This window comes from Emys orbicularis, chromosome 5 (genome assembly GCF_028017835.1).
Source record: "Emys orbicularis isolate rEmyOrb1 chromosome 5, rEmyOrb1.hap1, whole genome shotgun sequence".
In the NCBI taxonomy this organism is placed as follows: Eukaryota; Metazoa; Chordata; order Testudines; family Emydidae; genus Emys; species Emys orbicularis.
The window spans coordinates 145,392,604-145,416,573 of NC_088687.1; the positions used below are offsets into that span (position 1 = coordinate 145,392,604).

Here is a 23,970-nt window from a genome sequence, read left to right on the forward strand (position 1 = left end):
ATAGTTGTCCTGCATTCAAGCAATTCAGAGCTGCAGCATTTCTGCCACAGACATGGAAATCAACAATTAAGAACAAAAATACTGTGTGCTGACCAATATGCCAACCCGCCCCAGCCTACAGTACCCCATTCCCCTGTCTGCACCAACCTGTCATAGCATGCTGAGCTCCATGACTGTGCCAGCCCATTCTAGCCTTTACCATCCCATCTGGTGGCTTCCAACTGCCCACCCACAGCATGGTCTCCTTCCCACCCACTGGCTGTGCCATCGTGCACAAACAGGCAGCCCCATTGCCCTCACTGTTCTGTCAGCCTGGCATGCGTAGTCCCTGTTATAGCTGTGCCACTCTGCACTGAATTACCATTGCCTGTCCCTGGGCCGCACTTCCCAGTGAGAGCCTGGGATGGGGCGTCCATCCCACACTGACTAGTAAGGGGTTAGCAGAGCCCTACGGAGGCTGCGCAGAAAGCAGCCAAAAGGAGAGGGACTGTGAGGAGCAGCCAATCAGGGCCCAGCAGACCCATATAAGAAGCGCCGCAGGGCAGAGAAGGGTCAGTGGCTCCCTGGACCTTGAGGAGGGAAGACTGTACCTCGAGTGTGCTGCAACCCTGTAGAACCTTGAACAGAGCAGTGTAGGCAGGAACCCAGGGAGAAGAGAAGGAGCTCCAGCCAGGCTGCTGAGACTGAGGAGGGTGCTGTGGCCCCGGAGAAGCGGCCCAGGGAAATGCAGTGATAGTAGAGGCAAAGGAATGCAGTAAGTGACTGCAGTTCAGAGGGTCCCTAGGCTGGGATCTGGAGTAGTGGGTGGGCCTGGGTGTCCCCCCCCCCCCATTCGCCACTGGGGAAGTGGCAGGACTACTGAGGAGCTAAACCTCCCCAGAAGGGGGAACATGGATAGTGACACAGCCAGAGGGCCGAGCCCCAAAGAGGACGCTGCAGTTCCTGACACTTGCAAGAGAGGCTGCAGGCAGACTGCAGGAAAGGAGGGATGGGGTGCGGACTGCAAATGGGGAAGTCTGCCTCAAGCTAATCCCCAGAATGACAAGGAGGTGGCACCAGTCCAACGGTGAGTGATGCACACCATGACAGAGTCCCACAGCTGAGACTGAATGGGGCTGCAGTGAAGCTGCCCTGCTAGGCTGGAATGCCCTCTCTAACTGCAGAGCTGGCTCCAGTCTTCCAAGGAAGGCAGCAAGGGGTTTACGACGCTCCAGAGAGCTTTCAAGACTCAAGTCTTGTTGTAACATGGGAAAATCATTATCACAGATAGAGAAAGAGACTGGGGTGGGAGAAGAGATTGCATCTCTGTATTAACAAGCCTACATCCAATGTATCAGCTGAGAGTTTAATTAGAAATAAAAGCAAATGCCTGGAGAATGAGTAAGGGCAAGAGTCAATGTACTGTCAGGAGCAACTCCAGGGCTTGGCCTGAGCAAGAGCACAATCTCCTTCCCTTACCCGTGCACTTCCCTGTGCTCTTCTCCTTAATGAGCCTTTCCTGGAGCTCCCAAGCCACATTTCACTTCTGCAGCACCCAAAGCCTCTTCCTCTGCTCTGGCATTTGGAGTCTCTAACATACAAGCTGTTGGGATAGGACCATGCACATCGAAGGAGCATCTAAGGACAGGCTGGAGGGCCTTGGATGGTTCTGACAAGCCCTACAAGAAGGTGATTCTCCTCTTTCCCTTCTCACAGCCTTTTTGGTTCTGGTTTTAGAGGTGAATTAGCAAGGCAGCAGCTGCATTCACCAGCTTAAAACAAGATTTAGTCATCAAAAATCTACAATATAAAGACCAAACTACAAATCTTCAACTCAAATATTATGTCCACTTTAACATATGGATGTGAAACCTGGAAACCCACTAAAGGTATAGACAGATGTCTAAATGCCTCCAAAAGCAAATGCCTCCGGTAAATACTAGGTATTAGATGGATTGAATTTATAAACAAATGCTGAGATTTTTCAGAAAGTTCAGCAACCCTTATCGCCAAAGTTATTCAGAAATGAAACTGGAAATATCTGAGATGTGTTAAGAATGAAACCAAAGCATCTGCCATGGAAGGTATGTTATTGGGCCACTGAAGGAACATATAAAGGGGACCAACCAAACGAATCCCTCTGTCAAACAGTACTTAGAGAGGGAAAACGCATGGGACTTAACGCAGGGAATATGCAAAGAGTAGCCCAAGATAGACAGTGATGGCAGAGCCTGGTACTTGTTCTAAGCAATGCTTGACAATGCAGGAAGGATTCAGATTTAGAGGCAAAGCTCATTTTGAAGGTCCATTTCCAGAGCCTCAGTCCCCTCAGAAGGAGTGATCTGCCAAGAACACTCCAACCAGCTGCAGTGAAGGAAATGGCCAAGACTTCCTAGGTGGTAATTGCCTCTGAGCACTACTGCAAAGCTGCTTCCAGACAGGTCCCAGACAGGTCCGTGTGCCTGGCCTGTGCAGTTCAGATCCAGATCCAGCACTTTCCCATTGGCTTAGTTCTACAGAGCACCTCTGAAGTCCATGGAGTTAACCCAAGGATGCCTGGTTCCTCCTCAGTCATCTCCAAAGGAGTGAGGAGTCAAGTAGCGCTGACACAGTCAGACTGAATCCCACAAGATTTGGGATTTCCCCTTTCCCTGCACCCACTGCCACATGCTCCCACTACACTACAGCCAGTAGGCCAGCACGGGGCACACTCACCTGCATCATGTTTCCAGTCTCATCACAGACACACACTGTCACCTCCACGTTCTTCTGCGTCTTCTTGTTCCCCTTGTCAAACTCGCCTTGCACTATTGTGAGGTAAATGTCGTTCCTGATGTCCCCTGGAGAGAGCCACACACAGTGAGGTCAGGCCTGAAGTGCTACCAGTGGCCCCAGGAGCCCTCAATGCTCTCCCACCCCAAAGCACATAGGATTATTCAGGGATGGGCCAATGCTTTGGTTAAAATGAAAACAACCTCCCCTCCCACACACACACACACCCTTCAACATACACCTACATTTTCATAGATTCCTGAAATTTAGAGCCAAGAAGCCCCACTAAGTCCCATCCAGCCCACTCCTAGTCACTGAGACCAGTGAAAACTGGTCACTACTACACATTTACTAGTGTTTTGATATGGTCCCTTCATTTCCTCCCTTACACCTACCCCTTACTTGGCTAATGGGTGAAGTGTCTTTTAATAGAGGAGTGGCTGGCAGGCCAGCCCCACTCAAATTCCTAGTGTAGGTCTTTCTATAAGGGCAGGCAGTCTGATTTCCCCTCTCCACCTGCTTGGCCATTCTTCAACTGCAGGAATCAGAATAATCTCTGCACTGTGCAGCTGAGGTGCCAGATACCCAGTGCTTCTGGGGTGTCCAACACGAAGGCCTTTCACATGTTAAAGGATTAGCAGCAGCAGGCCCATGAAGAGTAATTCTGGTTCCACTGCAGTAACTGCCAGTCATGATCTGGTCTGGCTTCTCTTCCATTTGGCAGATCCCACTTCAGTTGCCTGTTCAGTCTAGCAGGTGTTGGGATGCTTTGGAGGAGCCCAGCCTCCATCTGAGTAGAAAGGGGAATAAGGCATCCCCCATTCACTCTCTCTCAAACACACACTATCCCTGATAGCACCCAGACACTGCAGTGACAGATTGCAATGATTTGGGGGATCTGTCTGTACAACCACACAACTGTTATGCTAAAAAGTAACTACGTCCTGGGGGGAAACCAGTTTTACCCTACCGATGCCACAAGGACTTTGGGAGACAGTAGCTGAGGATGGATCAGGATAAACTTACTAACTGTAGCCTGAGGTGCCTTCTTCACTCACCTGGCATGATAATCTCTGGGAAGCCTAACTTGCGGACCACAACTGTGCTGCGGTCCACCAAGTGAGGATGATCTTTCCGCACCTGACTCAGGTCTCCCCACAGCATTTTCAGAGACACCCAGAACCCTGGAAAGGATGGAGAGAAAAGGGATGGGAATTTACTTTGATCAAATAGAGTCCAGTGGGTAGCTCAACCAGATGCTCAGCCCACACCCCAGTGTAGACGTCTATCCCCGTCTCTGCACAGACAGGTCCATTTCACAGTCCTAGGACATGCTATTCGGGGCCCCATGTTAGAAAGTGGCTTCCACAGTGTTAAACATTTACAGGAGCCAGGCCTCAGAGATGTTGTCTCCATCGAAGGCGTGTAGCTCCCATTTATCATAGTGGTGTGAAGTTTAGCGAAGAGCCAAACAGGACCTCGAAACTTGGATGACCAGGTAGCACCAATTTCCAAAAATGCCTTCTCTTCCTCCAGCTCGTTAGGAAACTTTGTCCCTTCCTCCCAGACAAGGACTTTGCAACAGTGATTCATGCATTTGTCACCGCCAGGCTGGTTTACTGTAATCTGAAGCTGAATGTGACAATGATACACAGGTTCTATCTTGTGCAGAATATGGCTATCCACCAAAGGGATCCAGCTATGGAACAATCTTCCAGAGGAGATCAGATGCATCATTAGTCTGACCATTTAGGAAATGTTGCAAAGCCTTTGTGTATGAATTCTGAAAGTCATGTACAGTAGACAAGCTTCAGTGGTGTAACAAAGCCCCAGAGGGCCAGGATGCAGGAATAGGGTAGGGCTCCTCTCCCAATTCCGAAATCTACAATTTTGCTTACCCACATCATCACAGCCCCCAACCTACCCCACTTACCCCACCTCCAATCCTTTACCCACTTCCTCCATGAACTTTTTGCTGGCCCCTCTCCTCCCCCACCCTGTCCCTGGCGCCCCACTCCCATCCTGGGCTAGGATGTCTCCTCCCAATCCAAGGTGCTCAGTGACTCCCCTTGCTTCATCACCTGCACTGCACTCACACAACACAGGCTGAATTTGAATGACGAGTGGCATTGCAACTGGGCACATGGGGTCTCAGCACCACTCAGGTTTGGCCCAGCCTCTCCTCCATCATGACAAAGGTGTGGTTGAGGCAAACGTGAGTGGTGCTGTGACCTTGTGCACCAAGATGCAACACCATTCACTCAAATTTAGCCCAACCACCCCTCCGTCATTTGGCCCAGCTGCACCTCTGTCCGATGGAGCGGTAGTGGGATCAAATTTGAGTGAGTGGCATTGCAACCCTATGTGCCAGGTGAAATGCCAGAGCATTGCTATATCTGGTTAGTCCCCCTTAACCTTGTGGGCCCATGAGCAGTCTTGCTATTCTTACACCACTGAACAGCTTTCTCAAAGAGCTCTTAAAAAAAAAATTAACTCTGTAAAAGGAGAAGTGCCAGAGACTCCATTCATTGCACTAGGCACTTCGCTGTCACAACTGATTTAAGTGGAAGGTGTTCAGATAGTATGGTGATGGGCAGCAGGATAAAACCCCAAGATAGATAGGCCACCCAGCTGTAGGAGGAGGTGTAGTAAGGCCCTTACCTTGTCCTTTGTGGTTGATTTCCTTCCCCTCCACTGCTTTCTTTATCATGGTGTGAAGGAAATCATTCTCAGCAGCTACCCTGAAACACAACAAAAGCACATGGGGGCGGGGGGGGGGGGGGGAAGATCAGCTCCGTCCAGCTAGGGAGGGGGATTGTGGGGAATTCCCATGCTTCCCCGCTCTGCAGAAAGGGATCTGGGAACAGGAGCACGTGAGTGCAGAAATGGTTACTTTATTTACTTGTACAGTAAGTGTGATTCTGTGTGATATGTTGTGCACATATATCTTCCACTGTATCACCCAGTGCACTTGAGCCAGTGTAGTGATGCGGGACTCACCCCTGTGGCGCCTCCTGCTGGTCGTCTCAGGGAATTAGCTCTCCAGCCTCCGGAGCGCCCTCTGCAGGCCAGTGTCCCACTTGCCGCCGGCCCCATGTCCCTCCCGGACCCCAGTGCCCTTTTATCTGGGGTGCTGCCCCCTGGCAATACCCCCACACTCTGCATCTGGGTCTCCCCTCTCTGGGGAACCCCCAACCCTTTAATTCCCACCTTGCCTCAGTCTGGGCTACTTCCAGTCATCATCAAGCCCCCGCTCCCTGGGGCAGACTGCAGTGTAAAAGCCACTCATCATAGGCAAGGTTAGGTCTGGACCTGCTGCCTCTCTCCGGAACCCAGTGCCTCTCTGGGGCCTTGGACGCAGCCCTGCAGCCTGGGGAGTTGCCAGCCTGGAGCTCCCCAGCCCCTCTGGCCTTTCCCCAGCCCTGCCTCACTCTAGGCACCCTGAGCGTCCCAGCAGCCAGGCCCCCCTCTCTCTCTCTCTGAAGGCAGAGAGAGACTGTCTGTGCTTCTGGCCCACTGCCCTCTTATAAGGGCCAGCTGGGCCCCGATTGCACTGGCCACAGCTGTGGCTGCTTTCCCCATCAGCCCTGCTTTTCCCCCGCCCCAGCCCTCTCCCGGGCAGCTTTAACCCCTCAGGACAGGAGCGGAGTGACCACTCCGCTACAGCCAGAGATATCTGATCAGCACCCATTCTGATGGCATATGCACACAGCATGTTCTCATGCCTCCAACAGTGGGCATGAAGAGCAGAGTCGCCCTGGCCCCCTCTCAGTTCCTTCATACGAGAATCCAGCTGACAGACTCCAAATAGTGGGGATGGAGCGTGGATCATGGCATACATATGTGTACAACACATCTCAAAGAACAAGTTACTGTGCAAGTAAGTAACTGTTTCTTCTTCGATTGCTTGTGCACATCTGTATTTTACTTCAGGTGGTTCCCAAACAGTAGTCCAATGGTAATGGAAACGTGGAAGTTACTTAAACATGGATTGAAGAACAGACTTTCCAAAATTGGCATCTGCTCTGGATGCTTCCAGAATTGCATAGTTCTATGTGATCCTGTGACCAGAGGACCACGTTGCCATTCTTCAAATGGCCATAATAGGGATATTACTGAGGAAGGCCACTGAGATGGCTTGGGCTCATGTAGAATAAGCAGTACCTCTTTCTGGAATGACCTTTGTAAAGCTGTAACAAATCCGTATGCATAAAGAAATCCAGTTAGATATCCTCCGGGCAGTATCTGCTCGCCTCTTCATCTTCTCAGCATATGGGAGAGGATCTAAAAAGTTTAGTCCTGCCAATGTAAAATGATAGGGCCCTGCAGACATCCCAAGTATGAAGCCTCCCATCATCCTTATGGATGTGTGGCTTGGGAAAGAAGATTGGTTGGTGTAATTCTGATTCAGATTGAATTCTGATACCACTGTGGACAGAAATTTTGGACACGGTTGCAAGGAAACTTTGTCCTTATAGAAAACTGTACATGGGGGACCCATCAAAAGAGCCTGCAGCTCTCTAACTCTCCTAGCAAATGTTATCAATGATGTAATCATATATGAAATACCCTTTATCTTGGGAGGATGTTAAACAGCAGCTATTAAAGTTAGACATTTTTAAATCAGCAGATCCAGGTAAGTTGCATCCAAGAGCCTTAAAAGAGCTGCCGAGGAGTTCACTGGACCGTTAATATTGATTTTCAATAAATTTTGGAACACTGGGGAAGTTCCAGAAGACTGGAAGAAAGCTAATGTTTTGCCAATATTTTAAAAGGGTAAATGGAATGACCTGGGTAATTATAGGCCCAGTCAGACAGACATTGATCCCAAGTGAGATAACTGACTGGCTGATATGGGACTCAATTAATAAAGAATTAAAAGAGAGTAATGTAATAATTAATGCCAATCAGCATGAGTTTATGGAAAATAGATCCTGTCATACTAACTTGAGATCATCTTTTGATGACATTGTAAGTTTGGTTTATAAAAGTAATAATGTTGACGTAATATAGACTTCTATAAGGTCTCTGACTTGGCACCACATGACATTTTGATTAAAAACTAGATAAAATTAACATGGCACACATTAAATGGATTAAAAACTGGCTAACTGATAGGTCTCAAATTGTAATTGTAAAGGGGAATTGTCATCAAGCGGATGTGTTTCTAGGAGGGTTCCCCAGGGATTGGTTCTTGGGCCTACACTATTTAACATTGTTATCAATGACCTGGAAGAAAACATAAAATCATCACTGATAAAGTTTGCGGATGACACAAAAGTTGGGGGAGTGGTAAATAATGAAGAGGACAGGTCACTGATTCAGAGCGATCTGGATTGCTTGGTAAACTGAGTGCAAACAAATAATATGCATTTTAATATGGGTGGATGGGAAGGTATACATCTAGAAACAAAACAAATTAGGCCTTATTTACAGAATGGGGGACTCTATCCTGGGAAGCAGCGACTCTGAAAGATTTGGGGGTCGTGGTGCATAATCAGCTGAGCATCAGCTCCCAAGGTGACACTGTGTCCAAAACAGCTAATGCAATCCTGGGATGCATGAACAGAGGACTGTCGAGTAGGAGTAGAGAAGTTATTTTACCTCTGTATTTGGCACTGGGCGGCTGCTGCTGCAATACTGTGTCCAGTTCTGGTGTCCACAGTTCAAGAAGAATGTGGATAAATTAGAGAGGGGTCAGAGAAGAGCCACAAGAATGAATGACGGATTAGAAAACATGCCTTGTAGTGACAGACTCAAGGACCTCAATCTATTTCACTTAACAAAGGGAAAGTTAATGGGTGACTTGATTACAGACTATAAGTATCTACATAGGCAAAAAATATTTAATAATGGGCTCTTCAATCTAGCAGAGAATGGTCTAACATAATCCAATGCCTGGAAATTGAAGATAGACAAATTCAGACTGGAAATAAGGCATAATTTTTTGACAGTGAGGGTAATTAACCATTGGCACAATTTACCAAGGGTAGTGGTGGCTTCTCCATCATTGACAATTTTTAAATCAAATTGGATATTTTTCTAAGAGATATGTTCTAGGAATTAGTTTGGGGAAATTCTATGGCCTATGCTATACAAGAGGTCAGACTAGTTGATCACAATGGTCCCTTCTAGCCTTGGAGTCTATGCATCATCACCAAGAATGCAGCTTAGCAACAAATGAAACAAGGAGCAGGAGTCTAGAGGCTCAAAATGTGGTCCCATGAGCAATGACAAGACTATATTAAGGTCCCAAAGGGAAACTGGGGCTTTAACCAATGAGCAGACCCTGATTAGGCCTTTCAAGAATCTCCTGATCACAGGGGGGTCGAAAATAGAGTAATCCTCAATAGATGAGTGAAAAGCCAATATGGCTGCCAGGTGGATCTTTATTGGGCTCGTTGACAAGCCTGACTGAGTTCTAGCAGATGTTCCAATAGGTCCTGAATTTGCATAATGGATGGAGACAACTTGTGCCAGCATATCCAGATGGAGAACCTCTTCCACTTAGACAGGTGGAATGCTTTCTACTATTAATCTGTACTTGCTGAACTGCCTATGAACAAATTCTCTCTGGAACGGTCATCTGAGCATCAGGCAGAGACTCTCTGGATTGGGGTGCAAAATTACATCCTGGAGAACTGGTAATGTGAATGGAGGTTGTATCATCAGGGTCTGCAAGTGCAAATACCAGTACTGTCTTGGCCACGCCGGGGCTTTAAGAATCATCCTGGCTTGTTCTGGCTTCCTGATTACTCTGGAAATCAGCAGGATTGAAGGTAAGCATACAGAAGCTCCAATTCCTAAGGTAGTCGGAGTGTATGTGTCACAGAGCCTGGACTCTGGCTGCACAGAGAACAGAGAGGCTGCATTTCCTACTGTCTCTGGTGACAAACAAGTCCATGTTAGGAAATTCCCATCTCTAGAAGATGGACCTCACTATCTCATTTTCAGGGACAACTTGTGATTTGTAACCAACTATCTGCTGAGATAATCTGCGAGAACATTCTGCACCCCTGGCAAGTGTGAGGCTTCAAGGGTGATGCTGTTTTGAATGCAGAAGTTCCATGGCTAGACTGTCTCCTGACAGGGGATCTGATCTCTCCTCATACGGAAGCTGTTCCATACCCTTCAATATTTTTGTTGCTCTTCTCTGTAATTTTTCCAATTCCAAAATAACTTTTTTCAGATGGGGTGACCAGAAATTCACCCAGTATTCAAAGTGTGGGCATACCATGGATTTATATAGTGGCATTGTGATATTTACTGTCTTATCTATCCCTTCCTTATGGTTCCTAACATTGTTAGATTTTTTGACTGCTGCTGCACACTGAGTGGATGTTTTCAGAGCACTACGCACAATGACGCCAAGCTCTCTTTCTTGAGTGGTAACAGCTAATTTAGACCCCATCATTTTCTATGTATTGTTGGGATTGTGTTTTCCAATCTGCATTACTTTGCATTTACCAACTCTGAATTTCATCTGCCATTTAGTTGCCCCATCACCCAGTTTAGTGAGATCCGTCTGTAACTCTTCAGTTTGCTTTGGACTTAACTATCTTGAGCAACTGAGTATCGTCGGCAAATTTTGCCACTTCACTGTTTCCCCCTTTTTCCAGATCATTTATAAATATGTTGAATAGGACTGGTCCCAGTACAGACCCCTAGGGGACACCACTATTTATGGCTCTCCATTCTGAAAATGAGCATTTATTCCTATACCCTTTGTTTCCTCGCTTTTAACCAGTTACTGATCCATAAGAAGATGCTCCCTCTTATCACATGACAGCTTACTTTGCTTAAGAGCCTTTGGTAAGGGACCTTGTCAAAGGCTTTCTGAAAGTCCAAGTACACTATATCCACTGGCTCACCCTTGTCCACATGTTTGCTGACCCCCTCAAAGAATTCTAGTAGATTGCTGAGGCATGATTTCCCTTTACAAAAGACATGTTGACTCTTCCCCAACAAATCGTGTTCATCTATGTGTCTGATAATTCTGTTCTTTACTATAGTTTCAACCAATTTGCTTGGTACTGAAGTCAGGCTTACCAGCCTTTTAATTGCCAGGAACACCTCTATAGCCTTTTTTTTTTTTTTAAATGGTGTCACATTAACGATCCTCCGGTCATCTGGTACAGAAGCTGATTGGGGGAGGGATAGCTCAGTGGTTTGAGCATTGGCCTGCTAAACCCAGGGTTGTGAGTTCAATCCTTGAGGGGGCCACTTGGGGATCTGGGGCAAAATCAGTACTTGGTCCTGCTAGTGAAGGCAGGGGGCTGGACTCGATGACCTTTCAAGGTCCCTTCCAGTTCTAGGAGATGGGATATCTCCATTAATTATTATTATTATTATAATAAATGATAGGTTACATACCACAGTTAGTAGTAATTTCATCTTTAAGTTCCTTACAAACTCTTGGGTGAATACCCTCTAGTTCTGGTGATTTATTACTGTTTAATTGATCAATTTGTTCAAAATCCTCCTCTACTGACACCTCAGTCTGGGACGGTTCCTCAGATTTGTCACCTAAAAAGAACAGCTCAAGTGTGGGAATCTCCCTCACATCCTCTGCAGTGTCTTTCCCTCCTCATTGAGTAATAGGCCTACTCTGTCCCATAGTAGGTCTGGACCAACCAGTGGTCATGGGAAGGGCTTGTTGGTCAACTCTACTGCAGGCGACACTTCCCACAGTGACTCTGCCATGGCAGCATGGAAGCACCGCCAAGCCACAGATCCAGGTTCAAGTCCCACAAATCCTTACAGGTTCTCCTGAACAACCTCTAACAGCAGCTCCAATGTTGTGGCTATTGTTCTCATTAGCTCCTGGAATGCTTTATAGTCCTCTGGTATGGGTGGACTAGGGTCAGGAGCAATTGCCTCATCAGGGGATGAGGATGAGATGGGAGCTGGCATCCAGTGCTGATCAGCCTGAAGCTCATCTTCTCCCTGCACTTCAGAAACAGGCGACTGAGGGGGTTGGGCAGTTGGTGGAGGGAATTTCTTAAGTCAATTGGGGTTGAGGAGACTGAGGCCTCAACTGTGTACTGAGGCAGTTCTGGTGTAGTAGGCAATATCCCAAGGTGCCCAATAAGGCATACAGTACCAGAGGCCAACGAGGGGGGGTCCCTGAGAATTAATATACCTGGAAAGGGATCTGTGTCTAGAATGGTACAATTCCATTCTGAAGTCATGCCCAGAGTTATAGAAGGTAACTGTAACCTGAACATGGCACCAGAGAGCCCTCATTGCTGCTCCCGGAGTCAGAAGACAATAAGAAATCTGGTAGAATCATAGAAGACTAGGGTTGGAAGAGACCTCAGGAGGTCATTTAGTCCAACCCCCTGCTCAAAGCAGGACCAATTCCCAACTAAATCATCCCAGCCAGGGCTTTGTCAAGCCTGACCTTAAAAACCTCCAAGGATGGAGATTCTACCACCTCCCTAGGTGACCCATTCCAGTGCTTCACCACCCTCCTAGTGAAATAGTGTTTCCTAATATCCAACCTAGACCTCCCCCACTGCAACGTGAGACCATTACTCCTTGTTCTGCCACCACTGAGAACAGCCGAGCTGCATCCTCTGTAGATGCAGGTAGTTGAAGGCTGCTATCAAATCCCCCCTCACTCTTCTCTTCTGCAGACTAAATAACCCCAGTTCCCTCAGCCTCTCCTCATAAGGCACGTGCACCAGCCCCCTAATCATGTTCATTGCCCTCCATTGGACTCTCTCCAATTTGTCCGCATCCTTTAAATAAATTAATAGAGATATCCCATCTCCTAGAAGTGGAAGGGACCTTGAAAGGTCATCGAGTTCATCGAGTCCAGCCCCCTGCCTTCACTAGCAGGACCAAGTACTGATTTTGCCCCAGATCCCTAAGTGACCCCCTCAAGGATTGAACTCACAACCCTGGGTTTAGCAGGCCAATGCTCAAACCACTGAGCTATCCCTCCCCCCTGTAGTGGGGGGCCCAAAACTGGACACAATACTTCAGATGTGGCCTCACCAGTGCCGAATAGAGGGGAATAATGACATCCCTCAATCTGCTGGCAATACTCCTACTAATACAGCCCAATATGCCGTTAGCCTTCTTAGCAAGAAGGGAACACTGCTGACTCATATCCAGCTTCTCATCCACTGTAATTCCCAGGTCCTTTTCTGCTGCACTGCTGCTTAGCCAGTCAATCCCCAGCCTGTAGCACGGCATGGGATTCTTCCATCCTAAGTGCAGGATTCTGCACTTGTCCTTGTTGAACCTCAGATTTCTTTTAGCCCAATCCTCCAATTTGTCTAGGTCCCTCTGGACTCTATCCCTACCCTCCAGTGTATCTACCTCTCGCCCCAGCTTCATCTGCGAGGAGCTGTGCCAGTTAGATCAGCTGGAGGCACAGTGTTAGATGTTTTCATCAGTAGCAGGTGCAACTCTGGTACTGAAGTGAGTACTGGTTCTCCTGACTGACATCCACCCAGATACAAGGAGAGAACTGGGGAGTCTGGGAGGGAGGTGGTCTATCAATGCTTGTGGTGTCGATGGTACCAATACAGCGTTACCAAGAAGGTTGGCACCAGATAGGCTGTCAAAGGAGTCATTAGTACCAGGCCTGCAAGTGGAGCACAGATGCTGAACAGTGTGGGTGTAGATGGTACCAAAGTTACCAATATCGAAGCAGAAGGTGGCAATATGGAGCATTTTGAGGTAGGCAGCTTAATGTCAAATAAAGAAATTCTTGGCCAGGGCTGGAGTTGCATGTTAGTGGACTGAATGGATGTTAGATGTCATCCCTCTTGGACTTTGAGTTGCCCTTTTTCTTAATGACCTTTGGGGCTTTAGAAGATGGCCCTGGAGATCGTGCCTGGTGTTCTCTTCTATTTCTGTAGTTTGTGGGGATATCTTCCACACTCAGGTCAAGTCTTTAGTATCAGCGCAGCTACTGGAGATAAAGAGGCTGCCGGGATACTTCTGGATGATTCATAATATGGGTGTTTGGTACCAAAACAACCACAATCCAAGTATGGGTACATGGCTTTCTCCATCGGGTACATTCAGAGCCTAATCTCTATTTTTCCTTGGTTCTTCTTGTGAAGGATAGATAGATAGATATAGAGAGAGCGCGCACCTCAGCAGGATGTGTCCTTCTCCCAAATAAACTAAATACCATCTATGTCCATTTAAAAACATCAGCCTGACATGATGGGCAGTGTTTAAACCCTGGTGATTTTTTAGCAGACATGCTGAGAAAAACCAACAATTTGGTACTGAAATACTACCCACGGGACAGAATAAGATCTCTCACAAAAACAAAGAAAAAAAAGAAACATCATTAAAAAAAAATCACTATCTAAACACTAACTACTATGCAAACTACTTTATCAATAGTGAGAGACACTTTTTAGGGTTAACCAAAGTGTCTGGGGTGAATCACTACCACCTGCTTATGGCATGAGGGAGTCTTGTCTGTGCCAATTGGGGCAAGTTCTCCCAAAGCTACCAGCTGCAGGCTTCACAAGCACTCCACTCCAGGCTAGCGGAAGCATCACACTTTCCTTCTGCCAGCTGGCAATTTATACACCCCACCTTCTTATACTCATGTCAGGGGTCCCTCCCCACTCTGAACTCTGGGGTACAGATGTGGGGACCTGCATGAAAGACCCCCCTAAGCTTATATTCCACCTATGCTACCCTTAGCTGTATGTTCATGACAACTCAAATGCCCCGTCCCTTTTCTTCTGGACACCCGCAATGTATGTAAAGCTGTTGCAACCCAAAATTGTATTTGCTTTTTTTGCATTAACAGAGGTATAGCATGCAAGTCATGGGAGATGATAGTACCGCTCCACTCAGCGCTGGTTAGGCCTCAACTGGAGTACTGTGCCCAATTTTGGTCACTGCTGTATAGAAAGGCTGAAGAGAAACTGGAAAGGATCCAGAATCAAACAACAAAAACAATCAAAGGGATGGAATTGAAGTCCCTGGATATTTTAGTTTGGAAAAGAGGAGATTAAGGGAGGACATGATAACAGTCTACAAATACTTGAAAGGCTTCCATAAAAAAGATGGAGAAAAGTTGTTCTCTCTTGTCAGAGAGGGCAGGACAAGAGGCGATGGGTTCAAACTCCAGCATAGCAGATTTAGATTAAATCTCATGAAAAACTTCCTAACTGTAAGAACAGTAGGACAGTGGAACAGACACCTAAGGAAGTCATGGAATCTCCTGCACCGGAGGCTTTCAAAAGGAGGCTGGAGCCATCTGTCTGGGATGGGTCAGACACAACAAATCCTGCATCTTGGCAGGGGGTTAGACTAGATGACCCTTGTGGTCCCTTCTAACTATGATTCTACACCTATCTGCTGCCTCTGTGGAAGCAGCACACCCCAGTTTACTGGCTTCACCTCAATTCAACACTCTCCTGAGCACAAGGCACTTAGACAGGTCTATAGTAAAACCAAACTGAAGTTTATATAACATAGCTTGAGTTAAAGATTCAAATATAAGCAAGTAAAAGGATTTGAGCATTGGCCTGCTAAACCCAGGGTTGTGAGTTCAATCCTTGAGGGGGCCCAATTAGGATTCTGGGGCAAAATCAGTACTTGGTCCTGCTAGTGAAGGCAGGGGGCTGGACTCAATGACCTTTCAGGGTCCCTTCCAGTTCTATGAGATATATGGAGATATACCTATATACCTATATATACACCTATATATACACCTATATATATATATATATATATATATATATATATATATAGACACACACACAAAACTCAATCTACAGCCTATACTTATTAACAAGTCCCTTTGCTGTCTAATAAGGTATTTCTCACCCATTGGTCAGTCCGAGCAGCTTTTCTTCAGTCCAGAGAGCTGGGATCCACTTTTCATGAGACACTCCTGCTGGCAGAATGCCCCTTTGCAACAGATAACACCTTGTACCCTTTCTTCTTCTATACAGTCCCAAACTATTTGTCTCTTTTCATAATCAGGGCGTTACATTAACTTGACCTCAGCCCCTGAGGGTCCTCTATTCAGAGTTTTTCCATGGGGTTCTTTTGTCTTTGTAAATGCTCAGACCTGCATCTGGTCCAGACTGTAAACACAGGGCTGGGTTGAAAGATGGCGATTGTTCTCACTCTTGCTTGAGTTAGCTCTGAGACCCATCCCACCTTATTGCCAGTTTTGGAACATGATGTTCTACATTTTACATATCTCTTAAAACATTTTCTGTACATACAACTGACAACCACGATGATGATCAGCTAGTTCTTAGCTTTTGACAGAGACCACACATCACCAAAGGGGGGCGGGGGTTAAGTATTGAGAAGCTGGTCAGACACAGGTGTAATATGCCTTCTGGGCATGCTTATGTCACACAGTGGAGCTCACAGTGAGCATCACAGGCCAAGGCATTGAAAAGAAACTGAGAGGGGGTCGGGCAGCCCCACCCTTTATGGCCTAGGTTGGAGGGATGAGTACACCCAAGGCACAGACAGTTCCCAGAATCCCCAGACAATGCTGTTTATGAAAAATCTCTGTCTTGAGTACACTGGGTGTGCACAGGCATCGGATGGAAAATATATGTGCACAAGCACTTGAAAAACAACACAGGAATAGCTCGACTGGATCAGCCCCGTGATCCATCTAGCCCCATTTCTGTCAGCCGCCAGCACCAGCAGTTTCAAAAGAATTAATAGATGTGCGAAAATATGCCTCCAACATTACATCTCCTCTTAACCCCTTTGGTTAGAGATTTGCTCAAACCCTGAAGCACGAGGTTTAATATGTCTTACAAAATTTGTGTATTAACTCTGGATATTCTTGTTACCCATATAAATGTCCAATTCCCATTTGAATCTTGCTAAATTCTTGGCCACAGTGACATTTGTGCCCATAAGTTCCACAATCTAATTATCCTGAAATCAAAAGTAAGAAAGATAATTCCTTTGATCAGTTTTGAATGTCACCTTTTAAGCCAATTTAGTATACCCTTGTTCTTATGCTCAGCTTCTCCTGGCCATAGGCAGTGTTTCCTTCCCACCCAAGAGAGGGAGACTGTCAGTTGACTCAGAAACACTCCCCTTTTTGCAGCTGAGTTCTTCTCAAGTGAATGGAAAGTCCTATCTGTCTTAACCCCAGCCTTCATCCCCAACCCTTGCAGCCCCCCTCCCTCTCTGCTCACAAGTGCTTGCTTTACTCACAGGTGCACAGGAATAAAGTACTGCTTGTCCTCATCACTCTCACATTTTCCCTTGATGATATCTGTAATGTCCATCACTGTAAGAGACAAGGGACAGGAGCCTATGGTCATAAGGTCCTTTGGACAATCCTGAACCAACCCAGAGGGCACAATGACCACCCTCCATCTCCAACTCATCCTGAGCTTTCACGGGAAAAGAGCAACCAGAGACAGCCAGACATTACTGAGCACCTGTAATCTGTGTTTGGAGCTATTGTCATTGCCAATAGGTGAGAGAACATGATAACCACAAAAGAACCTGCAAAAAAACCACATTCTCGGATGGAGGAGACATCTGGCTGAGAAGTGCAGGGAGGAGGTGGTAGAAGAAGGAATAGGAAGAAATGAGCAGGGGAAATTTTGGCTGAATCCCAGGAAGAGTCTCCTGGCAGGGAGATAGCTCCTCACTTAGATTTGTGTCTCAGGGAGAGGTCAGGGAGCCGCAATGATGGGAACATTTAGAACTAGGACTGTCTCATGCATTAGAAAACAACCAGACTATACTGGCCCCTAAAGGATGAAGGAGGCTTTTCTGCGTCTGATTTCTCTCCGTTTTCCTATTAATCATAGATTTTAAGGCTAAACAGGACCATTTGATCATCCAAACTGACCTCCTACATAACACAGGCTGGACGATTTTAATCAATTCCTTCACTGTCCCTGAAAGAGGAGCTGCAAGACTTCAATAATGGAACCAGAACTACTGCCCAGTTTCACTGCAACTTTCCTGAGGTCTTGTTTAGATTTAAGAAGGTGTTCTCAATCAAGTCAGCTCAATCCAGCTAGTTATACTGAACTGAAAAATCCACCTAACAACAGTGCAGACACACTACCACCTTTTGCCTGATTATATCAGGATGAGTCATACCTCTTTCCTCAGTGACTCACCACAGATAGCCTTCCACTTCCAGAAAAGCTATACTTCCAGTAATTCACTATCATCCCCTTCTGCCTGCTCCCAAATGCTATCCCCTCAACAATTCACCCCAGATATCCCTGTTCCCCCTAACACTATCCCCAGCAAGTCACCACAGATATCACTCAGCCCTCCAGCACTATCCCCACAGAATCCCTCCACCCCCCAATGTTTTCCCAATACTAGTGAATTTTTCATAAGTGACAGCATTTTAGCTGAGGCTGAAGCCAATCTTACAATGATGCAAGATGCTCCAGCCCTCTAGTGAATTTGAGCCCTGCCGGGGGAAAGCCAGCCCCCTCTCATTAGCTGCCTGTCCAACAGGACAGGCTCCAGGCACCAGTGTACCAAGCAGGTGCCTGGGGAAGCCAATGAAGAGGGGAGCGGCACGTCCGGCGGCAATTCGGCGGCAGGGCCATCACTCCCTCTCGGAGCGAAGGACCTGCCGCCGTAGAATGAAGCGGCGGTAGAGCTGCCGCCAATCGCAGCTCTTTTTTTTTTTGGTGTGTGTGCGCGCGCTTGGGGCAGCACCGGCCCTGCTGTCCAACTTTCCCACAGTGGGTATTTCCGTAATATTTTTATGATGCCTATGTGTACCTCAGTTTCCCCTATATTTCACATGGCTACCCAGTGTAGGGGGGAAAAGGGACTGTTTGCTCTCAGGGCAAGCTAAGAGACATAGGTATGAATGTCACCTAGCTGTTTGAACTGAATGAGTCATTAAAGGACTGGCCAAGGCTGATCCCATATCACTGGAGAATCTGATAAGACAATGGCAAAGCCGGTCACCAGGACACTGACACCTAGCAATCATTGACCCAACAGAACATGGATTGGGGGCTTGGCTGGGGGCTCTTATCTAACCAGAATGGTCTAGGCTTTAACCTTCATTTCTCTATGCTCATCTAAGGACTTCTGATGCTGTGTGCCAGGTGACAAATAAACCTGACTGTTTTGACAACGCTATGTGAGTGTCACTGCAAATGGCTGGTGAGGTGTATTAATCCCTGAAGAGTATACAAGTCTCTTCCGGGGGGGGGGGGGGTGTCAGGGGACAGGGGAAGGGGGGGTTTGGATAGGTGTGGTAGTCCCAGGGGGCGGGTGTCTGAATAGGCGTTGGGGCTGTCAGGGGACAGGGAGGGTTGGATAGGGGATGGAGTCTCATGGGGGAAGTTAGGGGCAGGGGGGTCCCAGGAGGGGGCGGTCAGGGGACAAAGAGCAGGGGGGGTTGGATGTGTCGGGGATTCTGAGGGGGGCCAGAGGGCGGAAAGTGGGAGGGTGCAGGGGCCAGGCTGTTTGGGGAGGCTTCCCTACTCGGCCCTCTATATAGTTTCAGAACCCCAATGTGGCCCCCAGGCCAAAAAGTTTGCCCACCCCTGATCTACAATAAAGATAAGGAAGAAACAGAACAGCTAGTTAGGGAACTGGAACAAACTGATTAGCTGGATTTTAATGAAGTGTAAAGAAATGTGTAACTTGTGAAACACACATATATATATATAAAAATAAAATACCAGCTGAAATGTGTAACTTGGGGAGCGCACCTGCTGCATAAGGTGAATATAACATTGCTGCAAAGGACTGCTATTCAGAGACAGGTTATATACAAAACCATTCTCCTGTACCATATTAATAAACCTGATTGACATTGGTTATTTGGTCTCAAGTATAATTCATAATGAGCCAAAGTGAGGTCAAGCAATTTACTATTCAATTTATCAACAACAGAGAAGTTACATAGAAAAATGAAATTCGCTTGCTGGAAGATTATAGTTACACTGTGTGACAAAGTTCCTCCTCTGCCTTGGTGAGTCCTGCGCTTATAGGCAGATTTGCTTGCCTCAGAGATACACGGCAGCCCTCAGTTTGGCCACTTTTGCTAGTGGCTCAAACCTGCCATCCACTCAGCTAACCTCATCAGTGGCCAGCATGGGGGAAACGGAGAACAATCCCCACAATCTCTGTGTCCCCCCTAGTGGGTCGGGGACAGGCCAGATCCCTTTCCAATTTAGACCTTCCCTTCTGGTGTTTCTCACAGACCAGGTCAACTCCTCCTGTGTCTGATCAGGAGTTGGGAGGGGATGGGGGGAACCCAGGCCCACCCTCTACACCGGGTTCCAGCCCAGGGCCCTGTGGATAGCAGCTGTCTACAATGTTCCCTATATCAGCTGTGTGACAGCTACAACTCCCTGGGCTACTTCCCCATGGCCTCCCCCAGCACCTTTTTTAATCTCACTGCAGGATCTTCCTCCTGAAGCCTGATCACACTTGAACTCTTCACTCCTCCAGCAGCACACCTTCTAACTCCTTGCACACACACCCCTACTAACTGATGGGAGATCCTTTTTAAATCAGGTGTCCTGATTAGCCTGCCTGCCATAATTGATTCTAGAAAGTTCTTAATTGGCTCCAGGTGTCTTGATTAGCTTGCTTGTCTTAATTGGTTCTAGCAGGTTCCTAATTGCTCTAGGGCAGCCCCTGCTCTGGTCACTCAGGGAACAGAAAATTGTTCATCCAGTGGCCAGTATATTTGCCTTCTACCAGACTCCTGTACCCCACTGGTCTGGGTCTGTCACACTGTTTTATTTCTTAGAATTCAAAATGATAACACACAAGAATCCAAAAACAAAGAGAGACAAAGCAGGCTGCTCCCAAAAACAGAGGCACAACTCACCCCAGCTTGCTCTAGGCTGGCTGGCTGCAAATTGACTGCTGCTTGCTAGGCCCAGATAGTGCACAGGAACTCCTTCTCGCCCCACCCCCCAAAAGTGATAGCTTGCAGTTCCAACACAACCAATCCTCAATACACAATGTTATGCCATTGACAAGTAGACATAGCTATCCCTCTGCCCCCAGCGCTATCCCCTCAGCCATTCACCACAGATAACCCCTTCGCTGATGCTATTTCTCCAGCGACACACCAACATTATCCCTCCACCAGTATTGCCAATCTCAAGAGACCAAAAATCATGAGTCAGACCCTCAAAAATCATGAAATTGGCTGCAAAAATCATGATTTTTTTTAAATCAAATTGTTTCTTAGTCCATCTTTTGACTTTTTAACTCCCTTCTATTCTTCTACCAATGTATGTGTAATAATTTCGGTTCAAAATTCAACTTATAATGCACATAAAAATGCATGCCTCTCCCTGGCTGCTCAGATGGAAAGTCCACTTACCCTCTCCTCACCCCTAAGATAGGGGAACTGCAATCCATTTTCTATTACTGTATTGACCTGGGAGCAACACTTCTTTGCCTCCTGCTGCTCCAGGACTTTTCTACCTGGGACCCAGCAGCACCACCTCCGCAACTCCCAATTCCTCTGCATCCTGCTGCCCCAGGACCCTCTCTCCACTATAGGGCCATACGTGAAGGCAAGGTTCAGTGGCAGGGCAGGTCTGTGACTTCACTCCTGAGGCTCTGGCCATATGCCCTGCCCTGAAAAGGACTTGCTCACATCCAGGCAGGGGAGCTGTCATCCAATCCCTTCATTTCCCACCACTATCTTCTGCACCTTCTCAGCCTGCCTCCTGCCCCTACATCTCCCTGCCCCCATTCCCCTGCAGGGGAATCCCTACATCGGCCTCCTGCTCCCCCCAGTGCTCTGCTCTCCTCATTCTCCCCACCTTTCACAGGCTCTCTGCTGCTCCTCCCAGTCCCTGTGTCCTGTCTAGCCCACTGAGTGTCAGCCATCATACCTGTGGGCAAGGCTTCAGTCTCATTGCAAAGAGTGGGAGGTGGCAGCCAGTTTTATCAAGGCAGTCTCACTTCCCCCAGCAGAGACTATAGGGAAATGGAGGCATCTTGCTGGCTTCAAGCCCATAGGCAGCATTGGGAGGTGGTGGCCATTTTTAACTCTGGGAAAATTTGTGAGTAGATGCCTTTTCATTGTTTGCGTGGAACAGATAAGGAAAAAAACCCAGAATTGCTAGTTGTGATATAATCCTGAGAGTTGACAATGCTACTCCACCCCCGGCACTATTCCCATAGCCACTCCCCAAAGATATCCCTCCGCCCAGCGCTACCCTCGCAGCCGGTTCCCCCCAGATATCCCTCCACCCAGCGCTATCCCCTCAGCCACTCCCCGCAGATATCCCTCCACCCAACAGCACTATCCTCTCAGCCACTACCCGCAGATATCCCTCCTCCTCCGCCCAGCACTACCACCGCAGCGGGTCCCCACAGATATCTCTCCTCCGCCCAGCACTTTCCCCTCAGCCATTCCCCACAGATATCCCTCCGCCCAGCGCTACCCTCGCAGCCAGTCCCCCCAGATATCCGTCCACCCAGCAGCGCTATCCCCTCAGCCACTCCCCACAGATATCCCTCCGCCCAGCGCTATCCCCTCAGCCACTCCCCGCAGATATCCCTCCTCCACCTAGCACTATCCCCTCAGCCACTCCCTGCAGATATCCCTCCTCCTCCGCCCAGCACTACCACCGCAGCGGGTCCCCACAGATATCCCTCCTCCGCTCAGCGCTATCCCCTCAGCCACTCCCCACTGATATCCCTCCTCCGCCCAGCGCTATCCCCTCAGTCACTCCCCACAGATATCCCTCCGCCCAGCGCTATCCCCTCAGCCACTCCCCACAGATATCCCTCCTCCACCCAACGCTATCCCCTCAGCCACTCCCCACAGATATCCCTCCTCCACCTAGCACTATCCCCTCAGCCACTCCCCGCAGATATCCCTCCTCCACCCAGCGCTATCCCCTCAGCCACTCCCCAGATATCCCTCTTCCACCCAGCGCTATCCCCTCAGCAACTCCCCGCAGATATCCCTCCTCCGCCCAGCACTATCCCCCAGCCACTCCCCACAGATATCCCTCCTCCACCCAGCGCTATCCCCCAGCCACTCCCCACAGATATCCCTCCTCCGCCCAGCGCTATCCCCTCAGCCACTCCCCGCAGATATCCCTCCTCCGCCCAGCGCTATCCCCTCAGCCACTCCCCGCAGATATCCCTCCTCCACCTAGCGCTATCCCCTCAGCCACTCCCCACAGATATCCCTCCTCCGCCCAGCGCTATCCCCTCTGCCACTCCCCGCAGATATCCCTCCTCCAGGTACCAGCGTACCAAGCAGGTGCCTGGGGCGGCCAATGAAGAGGGGGCGGCACATCCGGCCATTCAGCGGCAATTCGGCGGCGGGGCTGTCACTCCCTCTCGGAGCGAATGACCTGCCGCCAAATTGCCGCCGTAGAATGAAGCAGCGGTAGAGCTGCTGCCGATCGTGATCGCAGCTTTTTTTTTTGGTGTGTGTGTGTTTGGGGCGGCAAAAACGCTAGATCCAGCCCTGCCCTCCTCCGCCCAGCACTACCCCCGCAGCGGGTCCCCACAGATATCCCTCCACCCAGCAGCGCTACCCCTGCAGCCAGCCCCCAGATATCCCTCCGCCCAGCAGTGCTACCCCTGCAGCCAGTCCCCAGATATCCCTCCGCCCAGCACTATCCCCACAGCCGGTCCCCACAGATATCCCTCCACCCAGAGCTATCACCGCAGCTGGTCCCCCACAGATATCCCTCCACCCCCTAAGCACTATCCCCCTCAACCGGTCCCCGCAGATATCCCTCCGCCCCAGCGCTATCCGCTCAGCCAGTCCCCACAGATATCCTTCCGCCCCAGTACTATCCCCCTCAGCCGGTCCCTGCAGATATCCCTCCACCCCAGCACTATGCCCTCAGCCACTCCCCACAGATATCACTCCTCCCCAGCGCTATGCCCTCAGCTGGTCCCCACAGATATCCCTCCGTCCCAGCGCTATGCCCTCAGCCACTCCCCACAGATATCTCTCCGCCCAGCGCTATGCCCTCAGCCACTCCCCACAGATATCCCTCCGCCCAGCGCTATCCCCTCAGCTGGTCCCCACAGATATCTCTCCACCCCAGCGCTATGCCCTCAGCCACTCCCACAGATAGCCCTCCTCCGCCCAGCGCTATCCCCTCAGCCACTCCCCACAGATAGCCCTCCGCCCAGCGCTATCCCCTCAGCCACTCCCCACAGATATCCCTCCGCCCAGCACTATCCCCTCAGCCACTCCCCACAGATATCCCTCCTCCACCCAGCGCTATCCCCTCAGCC

General features: G+C 48.7%; 1 protein-coding gene across 1 annotated transcript in view; it reads right to left on the bottom strand.

Moving 5' to 3' along the window:
- Positions 1-23,970, bottom strand: part of LOC135879496 (dedicator of cytokinesis protein 2-like) — a 334,214-nt gene that overhangs the window by 274,891 nt on the left and 35,353 nt on the right. Inside the window, exons 11-14 of the mRNA XM_065405506.1 lie at positions 16,939-17,014; positions 5,413-5,492; positions 3,810-3,935; positions 2,695-2,819 (exon numbers count right to left, since the gene is read on the bottom strand). Coding sequence (XP_065261578.1) covers positions 2,695-2,819; positions 3,810-3,935; positions 5,413-5,492; positions 16,939-17,014 — 407 coding nt within the window. The remainder of the gene's footprint in view (positions 1-2,694; positions 2,820-3,809; positions 3,936-5,412; positions 5,493-16,938; positions 17,015-23,970) is intronic.